The sequence below is a fragment of the Oncorhynchus gorbuscha genome, linkage group LG16 (assembly GCF_021184085.1).
Source record: "Oncorhynchus gorbuscha isolate QuinsamMale2020 ecotype Even-year linkage group LG16, OgorEven_v1.0, whole genome shotgun sequence".
In the NCBI taxonomy this organism is placed as follows: Eukaryota; Metazoa; Chordata; class Actinopteri; order Salmoniformes; family Salmonidae; genus Oncorhynchus; species Oncorhynchus gorbuscha.
The window spans coordinates 602,244-613,789 of record NC_060188.1 but is presented as its reverse complement, the minus strand read 5'-3'; the positions used below and the strand labels follow the sequence as shown (position 1 = coordinate 613,789).

The 11,546-nt window shown below is 46.3% G+C and overlaps 1 protein-coding gene across 2 annotated transcripts in view; it reads right to left on the bottom strand.

Annotated features, from left to right (window-relative positions):
- Window positions 1-1,877: 1,877 nt before the first annotated feature.
- The window catches only part of ttyh2l (tweety homolog 2, like), an 85,951-nt gene continuing 76,282 nt past the window's right edge, over window positions 1,878-11,546 (bottom strand). For both annotated transcript variants that reach the window (XM_046306417.1, XM_046306418.1), the window contains 3 exons: window positions 10,435-10,620; window positions 9,134-9,212; window positions 1,878-2,368 (listed from right to left, as the gene is read on the bottom strand). In XM_046306417.1, the coding sequence (XP_046162373.1) occupies window positions 2,285-2,368; window positions 9,134-9,212; window positions 10,435-10,620 (349 nt within the window). In that variant the 3' untranslated portion in view covers window positions 1,878-2,284. The remainder of the gene's footprint in view (window positions 2,369-9,133; window positions 9,213-10,434; window positions 10,621-11,546) is intronic.

Sequence of the window (11,546 nt, the reverse complement as noted above, 5' to 3'; positions counted from 1 at the left end):
AGGTACAAATCTGTCATTCTGCCCCTGAACAGGCAGTTAACCCACTGTTCCTAGGCCGACATTGAAAATAATAATATGTTCTTAACTGACTTGACTAGTTAAATAAAGGTTCAAAAAAAGCAAAATAGACAAACACAGAAAGCTTTTTAAAATTTATTTTTTCACCTGGTCCAATACTTCAACAAATGCAGAAAATAAACAGTAGTTGAGAGGTTTCAAACAAAGAAGAAAAGCATGACCACAACAAAGAATTCACACTGTACAATGATGGGTTATCTGACTGTTAAGGGCCCCTGCAGTACTGTGATTGTGTCCAACTCGTAGTAAACAAACAAACATCCAATAAACCTCACATCAGTGATAATACTTACCAGTAATTCACCATCAACACCATTTCAGTTGTTGATGGTTTCCTCTCATCCTAATCCAGGGAATGTTTAACATGCTAATGTACAGGCAGTAGGCCGATAGTCTAGAATCCAAAGGAAATATCACTGTAATCCAGACGGTGCAACCCAATGCTCTCTCCATCCTCCTGAAGTGTGAACTCAATCACTACTCCCTACAACAAAGCATTGGATTGGTGTAGACTCAGGTTAGAGGAACAGTCATTTCCTTTCCATGCAGGGAAGTGAACAAGTACGAGATTATTGGGACACAGCCACAGATTTAAGTGACACAATAGTGAACCAGAGCAATATTCAGTGTAGATGCCAAGCTACGGTAAAGCCCTCGGTGTCGTCCTGAAATGAACTGGCATGGAAACTAAACTGAATATCGCTGTTTCATTCCTTTAGATGATTCACTGACACAATAATGAAACGGACTGATATTCAGTCGAGGATCCAGGCTAGAATTGAGCAGGACACAGCATGCAGGATGACACAGCATAGGAGAACAGAGAGAAACAGGTTACAGGAAATAAAGGCTTGAGAAACATCATCATGCATCCTTTCTCCTCAGTCCCCCTTACACATACATATAGAGTACACTCTTAGAAAACAGGGTTCTAAAAGGGTTCTTCGGCAGTCCCCATAGGAGTATCACTTTCGGTTCAAGGTAGAACCCTTTTTGGTTCCAGGTAGAACCCTTTCCGGTTCCAGGTAGAACACTTGAGTTCCATTCTTTTGAGGTCCTACATGGAACCCCGAAAGGTTCTACCTGGAACCAGAAGGGTTCTACCTGGAACCAGAAGGTTCTACTTGGAACCATAAAGGGTTCTTCAAAGGGCTCTCCTATGTGGACAGCCAAAGAACCCTTTTAGGTTCTAACCAGCACCTCTTTCTCTAAGAGTGTAGACATCATCACATTTCAATGAATGATCTATTTTCCAGTCACATTTAAAAACAAGTCCATTATATTCGCCATTCCTTGATATCAATGAATAACCTGAAAGATAAGTGACAATAAATACGTGGTCCGTTTTCATCAAGTTTGACTCATCACTCTGACGGAAGACATCATGAAGACTTTGGGTTGTCAAGCTGTGTCGTCAAGTGTAAGAGCTGTGTCGTCAAGTGTAAGAGCTGTGTCGTCAAGTGTAAGAGCTGTGTCGTCAAGTGTAAGAGCTGTGTCGACAAGTGTAAGAGCTGTGTCGTCAAGTGTAAGAGCTGTGTCGTCAAGTGTAAGAGCTGTGTCGTCAAGTGTAAGAGCTGTGTCGTCAAGTGTAAGAGCTGTGTCGTCAAGTGTAAGAGCTGTGTCGTCAAGTGTAAGAGGAGCTGAATGCTAGACTGGTTAGATGACAGTTTGTAATAGTGATGACAGGTTGGGGAAGACTGAAGACAGTTCATGTAGTAACCATTTAACAGTCTATGGTTGTGAAGGAAATCAATCTGGTTATTTGCTGTCCCCTGCAATCCATCGAAGGTGATGTCACTCACAGGAAAATATATAAACGTTCAACTTGGTTCATAACAATCATGTCTTCTGATCTGGCTCGAGACGAACACTCACATTTGAAGAAAACACATAACTGAATTGTTGGTTTGTTTGGGGAGAGATGCAAGTGCACTTTACACTCAGGGTTCTATGTAGTCTCCTGGTTTCTACACGTACAGTACAGGACTTTGAGAGTGTCAGTGTGTTCCTGAGCCATTGTTGACCCCATACCTCCTGCATTTAAGTAGCAGATGGCCAGGAGAGCAGGGTGAGACATCCATGGACAGGGTGATCTGTAAACTCTGCTTCCTCAGTACAGTGGTAGTCCCAGACAGACCCGTCCTCAGTACAGTGGTAGTCCCAGACAGACCCTTCTTGAGGGGGACCAGTAGGCCATAGTTGGGGGCTATACCTGCTGGAAGTCTGTCCCAAAGTGTCTGATCTGTGCGTCAGTCATAGACAGGTAGGTAGTTCTCATTCTGGGAGAATACTGCAGGAGGAAGGAACAAAAGACACGTTAGATCCCATAACTGTGTGAAAGATTTTTTTGCAATCAATCAAACTTTGAAAAAATTGCAGACATGTTCAGACATTTGTTTTGATTAGGAGGTGCTAGGTGGTGGGTAAGGTAGAGAGTCGTGAGACTCAGTGTTCTGAACTACAAGGTAGTTAAAGTCGGCAGGACACAGGCCACGGGTGAAGGGCAGGCAGAGGTCAAAGGTGAGGGGCGTGTGGCCGAGATTTGGGTTAGTGGCGGGAGGGCACATCACATGAAAAGTTCCACTCACAGGTTAACACACTGAGGACACAACATCGCCGGAGGTTAGAGGTCACAGAGCTTAGAGAGGTCACATTGGGGTCAAGACCAAACAAGCTAATAATGTGGGTTAATAACGGGCTAATAATGGTCAGTCTCATTCCGGAGTTGTAGGGTTACAAAAGCAATAATTAGAACTAAGAACTAGAACTAAGAACTAGAACTAAGAACTAGAACTAAAAAACCACCGATTATTAGACGGGCGGAAGGAGAATGAGAGCGATACAACAAAGGAAACTATCCTCCTTAACAAAGGAAAGGGAGTGTAAAGGTACAGTAAGGTTGTGTGTAGTGTATCCTCCTTAACAAAGGAAAGGGAGTGTAAAGGTACAGTAAGGTTGTGTGTAGTGTATCCTCCTTAACAAAGGAAAGGGAGTGTAAAGGTACAGTAAGGTTGTGTGTAGTGTATCCTCCTTAACAAAGGAAAGGGAGTGTAAAGGTACAGTAAGGTTGTGTGTAGTGTATCCTCCTTAACAAAGGAAAGGGAGTGTAAAGGTACAGTAAGTAAGGTTGTGTGTAGTGTATCCTCCTTAACAAAGGAAAGGGAGTGTAAAGGTACAGTAAGGTTGTGTGTAGTGTATCCTCCTTAACAAAGGGAAGGGAGTGTAAAGGTACAGTAAGGTTGTGTGTAGTGTATCCTCCTTAACAAAGGGAAGGGAGTGTAAAGGTACAGTAAGGTTGTGTGTAGTGTATCCTCCTTAACAAAGGAAAGGGAGTGTAAAGGTACAGTAAGGTTGTGTGTAGTGTATCCTCCTTAACAAAGGAAAGGGAGTGTAATGGTACAGTAAGGTTGTGTGTAGTGTATCCTCCTTAACAAAGGAAAGGGAGTGTAATGGTACAGTAAGGTTGTGTGTAGTGTATCCTCCTTAACAAAGGGAAGGGAGTGTAAAGGTACAGTAAGGTTGTGTGTAGTGTATCCTCCTTAACAAAGGAAAGGGAGTGTAAAGGTACAGTAAGGTTGTGTGTAGTGTATCCTCCTTAACAAAGGAAAGGAAAACAAAGGAAAGGAGTGTAAAGGTATCCTCCTTAACAAAGGTACAGTAAGGTTGTGTGTAGTGTATCCTCCTTAACACAGTAAGGTTGTGTGTAGTGTATCCTCCTTAACAAAGGAAAGGGAGTGTAATGGTACAGTAAGGTTGTGTGTAGTGTATCCTCCTTAACAAAGGAAAGGGAGTGTAAAGGTACACAGTAAGGTTGTGTGTAGTGTATCCTCCTTAACAAAGGGAAGGGAGTGTAAAGGTACAGTAAGGTTGTGTGTAGTGTATCCTCCTTAACAAAGGAAAGGGAGTGTAATGGTACAGTAAGGTTGTGTGTAGTGTATCCTCCTTAACAAAGGAAAGGGAGTGTAAAGGTACAGTAAGGTTGTGTGTAGTGTATCCTCCTTAACAAAGGAAAGGGAGTGTAAAGGTACAGTAAGGTTGTGTGTAGTGTATCCTCCTTAACAAAGGAAAGGGAGTGTAAAGGTACAGTAAGGTTGTGTGTAGTGTATCCTCCTTAACAAAGGAAAGGGAGTGTAAAGGTACAGTAAGGTTGTGTGTAGTGTATCCTCCTTAACAAAGGAGGAAAGGGAGTGTAAAGGTACACAGTAAGGTTGTGTGTAGTGTATCCTCCTTAACAAAGGAAAGGGAGTGTAATGGTACAGTAAGGTTGTGTGTAGTGTATCCTCCTTAACAAAGGAAAGGGAGTGTAAAGGTACACAGTAAGGTTGTGTGTAGTGTATCCTCCTTAACAAAGGGAAGGGAGTGTAAAGGTACAGTAAGGTTGTGTGTAGTGTATCCTCCTTAACAAAGGAAAGGGAGTGTAAAGGTACAGTAAGGTTGTGTGTAGTGCATCCTCCTTAACAAAGGAAAGGGAGTGTAAAGGTACAGTAAGGTTGTGTGTAGTGTATCCTCCTTAACAAAGGAAAGGGAGTGTAAAGGTACACAGTAAGGTTGTGTGTAGTGTATCCTCCTTAACAAAGGAAAGGGAGTGTAATGGTACAGTAAGGTTGTGTGTAGTGTATCCTCCTTAACAAAGGAAAGGGAGTGTAAAGGTACACAGTAAGGTTGTGTGTAGTGTATCCTCCTTAACAAAGGGAAGGGAGTGTAAAGGTACAGTAAGGTTGTGTGTAGTGTATCCTCCTTAACAAAGGAAAGGGAGTGTAAAGGTACAGTAAGGTTGTGTGTAGTGTATCCTCCTTAACAAAGGAAAGGGAGTGTAATGGTACAGTAAGGTTGTGTGTAGTGTACAACAGAACACTTACTGTTTCTAAATGTCTGCGAGTAACAGAAAATACAAAAATAAAGTTAGAAGCAAAATATGAGTAAGATGTCTGGTTAGGATTGTAAAAATGTCAGTGTTCTTTAAGACAGCATGAAGAGATATGTTAGGTTCTGGCCTTTACCCTATATGGTAGATGTAGAAAAACCAAAAGGCCAGTATGATTGGCACACAACAGGTTTTCGTCTGTCATTCGTACCAAAATATTATATTTTTACAATATAGGATGGACAACTGCGTATTGGCAACGGCTTAAAAACGTCCAGTGGAATATATAACGCTTCATAAATAAATAGTTTCCATCGATCCACATAAACCTACATCTGAATTGGATCTGATTAAAATACAGCTTCCTAGCATCTAGTCCCACTTGTTTCCTGATGCCAGAGACTGACCCTGTGTGTTAGCGCGGTATCATCTAGTCCCACTTGTTTCCTGATGCCAGAGACTGACCCTGTGTGTTAGCGGTATCATCTAGTCCCACTTGTTTCCTGATGCCAGAGACTGACCCTGTGTGTTAGCGGTATCATCTAGTCCCACTTGTTTCCTGATGCCAGAGACTGACCCTGTGTGTTAGCGGTATCATCTAGTCCCACTTGTTTCCTGATGCCAGAGACTGACCCTGTGTGTTAGCGCGGTATCATCTAGTCCCACTTGTTTCCTGATGCCAGAGACTGACCCTGTGTGTTAGCGGTATCATCTAGTCCCACTTGTTTCCCGATGCCAGAGACTGACCCTGTGTGTTAGCGCGGTATCATCTAGTCCCACTTGTTTCCCGATGCCAGAGACTGACCCTGTGTGTTAGCGGTATCATCTAGTCCCACTTGTTTCCTGATGCCAGAGACTGACCCTGTGTGTTAGCGCGGTATCATCTAGTCCCACTTGTTTCCTGATGCCAGAGACTGACCCTGTGTGTTAGCGGTATCATCTAGTCCCACTTGTTTCCTGATGCCAGAGACTGACCCTGTGTGTTAGCGGTATCATCTAGTCCCACTTGTTTCCTGATGCCAGAGACTGACCCTGTGTGTTAGCGCGGTATCATCTAGTCCCACTTGTTTCCTGATGCCAGAGACTGACCCTGTGTGTTAGCTGTATCATCTAGTCCCACTTGTTTCCTGATGCCAGAGACTGACCCTGTGTGTTAGCGCGGTATCATCTAGTCCCACTTGTTTCCTGATGCCAGAGACTGACCCTGTGTGTTAGAGGTATCATCTAGTCCCACTTGTTTCCTGATGCCAGAGACTGACCCTGTGTGTTAGCGCGGTATCATCTAGTCCCACTTGTTTCCTGATGCCAGAGACTGACCCTGTGTGTTAGCGGTCTCATCTAGTCCCACTTGTTTCCTGATGCCAGAGACTGACCCCGTGTGTTAGTGGTATCATCTAGTCCCACTTGTTTCCTGATGCCAGAGACTGACCCTGTGTGTTAGCGCGGTATCATCTAGTCCCACTTGTTTCCTGATGCCAGAGACTGACCCTGTGTGTTAGCGGTATCATCTAGTCCCACTTGTTTCCTGATGCCAGAGACTGACCCTGTGTGTTAGCGGTATCATCTAGTCCCACTTGTTTCCTGATGCCAGAGACTGACCCTGTGTGTTAGCGCGGTATCATCTAGTCCCACTTGTTTCCTGATGCCAGAGACTGACCCTGTGTGTTAGCGGTATCATCTAGTCCCACTTGTTTCCTGATGCCAGAGACTGACCCTGTGTGTTAGCGGTATCATCTAGTCCCACTAGTTTCCTGATGCCAGAGACTGACCCTGTTTGTTAGCGTGGTATCATCTAGTCCCACTTGTTTCCTGATGCCAGAGACTGACCCTGTGTGTTAGCGGTATCATCTAGTCCCACTTGTTTCCTGATGCCAGAGACTGACCCTGTTTGTTAGCGGTATCATCTAGTCCCACTTGTTTCCTGATGCCAGAGACTGACCCTGTGTGTTAGCGGTATCATCTAGTCCCACTTGTTTCCTGATGCCAGAGACTGACCCTGTGTGTTAGCGGTATCATCTAGTCCCACTTGTTTCCTGATGCCAGAGACTGACCCTGTGTGTTAGCGGTATCATCTAGTCCCACTTGTTTCCTGATGCCAGAGACTGACCCTGTGTGTTAGCGGTATCATCTAGTCCCACTTGTTTCCTGATGCCAGAGACTGACCCTGTGTGTTAGAGGTATCATCTAGTCCCACTTGTTTCCTGATGCCAGAGACTGACCCTGTGTGTTAGCGGTATCATCTAGTCCCACTTGTTTCCTGATGCCAGAGACTGACCCTGTGTGTTAGCGCGGTATCATCTAGTCCCACTTGTTTCCTGATGCCAGAGACTGACCCTGTGTGTTAGCGGTATCATCTAGTCCCACTTGTTTCCTGATGCCAGAGACTGACCCTGTGTGTTAGCGCGGTATCATCTAGTCCCACTTGTTTCCTGATGCCAGAGACTGACCCTGTGTGTTAGCGCCATCATTTATTAAACAGCGGCTGACATTGTAGCTGTTCAGTTCTAATAACACCACCACTGGGCCTCTGCTCTCATGGCAGGGTATGCAGCACACCCTGTGTTCTGTAGAACAAGAAGTGCTCTTGTCTTGAATTCTGTGCAGACTTAAGTGCTCTGTAGTCTCCCTTGCACGCGTGTGTCTGTGTGTAAGAAGAGACTAAGTGTTCTGACTCTGAAGAGTTTGATTTTCTCCCTGCACACAGCAGCACTAGAACAATGGTTCTGATTCACAGCAACATCCTGTAACATTACCAGTCAGGCCATACTGTAACATTACCAGTCAGGTCATACTGTAACATTACCAGTCAGGGCATACTATAACATTACCAGTCAGTAGCATCTTACAGTAGCATCTCTCTAGGGTCATTAGCAGGCTATCCTCTCTCTACGGTCAGTAGCAGGTTAGCCTCTCCCTAGGGTCATTAGTAGGCTAGCATCTCTCTACGGTCATTAGCAGGCTAACCTCTCTCTAGGGTCATTAGTAGGCTAGCATCTCTCTAGGGTCATTAGCAGGCTAGCCTCTCTCTACAGTCATTAGCAGGCTAGCCTCTCTCTACAGTCATTAGCAGGCTAGCCTCTCTCTACAGTCATTAGCTGGCTAGCATCTCTCTACGGTCATTAGCTGGCTAGCATTTCTCTACGGCCATTAGCAGGCTAGCGTCTCTCTAGGGTCATTAGTAGGCCAGCATCTCTCTAGGGTCATTAGCAGGCTAGCGTCTTTCTACGGTCATTAGCAGGCTAGCATCTCTCTACGGTCATTAGCAAGCCTGCATCAGAGCATCAGGCCAATTAATGGCACAAGGGAGAAGAGCGTGTACTGTTTTGTCTGTATTTCAGTCCATGACCAGCAGAGAGCAGTCTTTCACCATAATGTGCAGTGGAAGGGCCAATCCCAAACCAACCCCACAAATAAACCCTAGTGGAAATCTGAGAGTATTTGATTGATATAAGCAATATGACGCAACGTCCAGATAGCCTAACAGATAGCAAGGTGGATCACAAGTGCATAGGGCGCAGGTTTTAGGAGACGATTTAGGACTGGGCCAATTATCTGGACCAGACGCTCTTAACCAGAGAGATTTACAGGAGCAATTAGGGTTAAGTGCCTTGCTCAAGGGCACATCAAATAGTCAGCTCAGAGATTTGAACAAGTGACCTTACGGTTACTGGCCCAACACTCTTAACCGCTAGGCTACCTGCCTCCCACAGGAGGTTTCTGTCAGGTTGTGGTTACTGTACGGTAGACACAGTGAAGGCAGCAGGGTGTCTTGGAGAATGTCTGTGGTCCTTCAGTACAATATGTGTTAGTGTTGATGCCATTATCTAAGGGATCTGTCTGGTCTCTGGCTCTACACACAGTAACTCTATACATGAGTGTGTCTGTGGTCCTTCAGTAGAACGGAGCGCTGTTAATGTTAATGTCAGTGACATCATCACACGAGGGACCTGGCCTCTAATGTCCTGTGTAGCTCAGTTGGTAGAGCATGGCGCTTGTAACGCCAGGGTAGTGGGTTCGATCCCCGGGACCACCCATATGTAGAATGTATGCACACATGACTGTAAGTCGCTTTGGATAAAAGCGTCTGCTAAATGGCATATATTATGGCATATATTATTATTATTATTATATTATTATATTATTATTATTATTATCATATATTATATATTATAATGTTAGTGGCCAACGCACCGAGGGTGGCGGGGATCCCCTCCCGATCAGAGGAACGTTCTCATAACGAGGGTTCCCTCCAAACAGCATGGACTGATTCCTATAGGAGAGAGACATTGGGAAGAGGAGAAAGAGAGAGAGAGGAGGGGTGGAGAGAGAGAGAGAGAGAGAGAGAGAGAGGATGTAGAGAGAGAGGAGAGAGAAACAGACAGAAAGAGAGAGTGAGGGGAGGTGGAAAGAGAGAGAGGAAGAGAGGGGATGTAGAGAGAGGAAAGAGGAACAGAGAGAGAGTCAACTTATCTGATAAAACAAACACAGTGCTGCTTATTCCAGACACGCAGACATGGACACAGACATGGACACAGATATGGACAGGGACACGCAGACATGGACACAGACATGGACACAGATATGTACACAGATATGGACACAGATACAGACAGTGACACGCAGACATGGACACAGATACAGACAGGGACACGCAGACATGGACACAGATACAGACAGGGACACACAGACATGGACACAGATACAGACAGGGACACACAGACATGGACACAGATACAGACAGGGACACACAGACATGGACACAGATACAGACAGGGACACACAGACATGGACACAGATACAGACAGGGACACACAGACATGGACACAGACATGGACACAGATACAGACAGGGACACAGACATGGACACAGATACAGACAGGGACACACAGGCACATGGACACAGATACAGACAGGGACACGCGGACATGGACACAGATACAGACAGGGACACACAGACATGGACACAGATACAGACAGGGACACACAGACACATGGACACAGATACAGACAGGGACACACAGACACATGGATACAGATGCAGACAGGGACACGCAGACATGGACACAGATATGGACAGGGACACGCAGACACATGGACACAGACGCAGACAGGGACACGCAGACACATGGACACAGATACGGACAGGGACACGCAGACACATGGACACAGACATGGACAGGGACACGCACACATGGACACAGATATGGACAGGGACACGCAGACACATGGACACAGACATGGACAGGGACACGCAGACACATGGACACAGATGCAGACAGGGACACGCAGACACATGGACACAGACATGGACAGGGACACGCACACATGGACACAGATATGGACAGGGACACGCAGACACATGGACACAGACATGGACAGGGACACGCAGATATGGACAGGGGCACGCACACATGGACACAGATACGGACAGGGACACACACACATGGACAGGGATGCACAGACACCCTACCGCACCTCCTCTCTCTACTTACATGTACTCTGAGGTGGGGAGGATGGCAGCAGTCTGTGGTGGAGGGTGTGGACTGGCCTGGCCGTCCAGACTGCTGCTGTAGCTACAGAAGCTGTGTACATGGCTGGCTCTGCTGGGGTTGAAGGTCATATGACGGGCCTGGGGGTTAAACGGATCCTCCTCATCGATGTCATCATAGGCCCTGTCCCTGAGATCACCACAGGGGAGAGCACAGTCAGTCAGAGCCAGGCTTTCTGTTAGTTTCATTTCAAGGAAGGGCACAATGGTGCCCAAAGCAACATCCAGGCCCTCTAGCATCAACATCCAGGCCCTCTAGCATCAACATCCAGGCCCTCTAGCATCAACATCCAGGCCCTCTAGCATCAACATCCAGACCCTCTAGCATCAACATCCAGGCCCTCTAACATCAACATCCAGGCCCTCTAGCATCAACATCCAGGCCCTCTAGCATCAACATCCAGGCCCTCTAGCATCAACATCCAGGCCCTCTAGCATCAACATCCAGACCCTCTAACATCAACATCTAGGCCCTCTAACATCAACATCCAGGCCCTCTAGTATCAACATCCAGGCCCTCTAGCATCAACATCCAGGCCCTCTAGCATCAACATCCAGGCCCTCTAGCATCAACATCCAGGCCCTCTAACATCAACATCCAGGCCCTCTAGTATCAACATCCAGGCCCTCTAGTATCAACATCCAGGCCCTCTAGCATCAACATCCAGGCCCTCTAACATCAACATCCAGGCCCTCTAGTATCAACATCCAGGCCCTCTAGCATCAACATCCAGGCCCTCTAGCATCAACATCCAGGCCCTCTAGCATCAACATCCAGGCCCTCTAGCATCAACATCCAGGCCCTCTAGCATCAACATCCAGGCCCTCTAGCATCAACATCCAGACCCTCTAACATCAACATCCAGGCCCTCTAGCATCAACATCCAGACCCTCTAGCATCAACATCCAGGCCCTCTAACATCAACATCCAGGCCCTCTAGCATCAACATCCAGGCCCTCTAGCATCAACATCCAGACCCTCTAACATCAACATCCAGGCCCTCTAGCATCAACATCCAGACCCTCTAGCATCAACATCCAGGCCCTCTAACATCA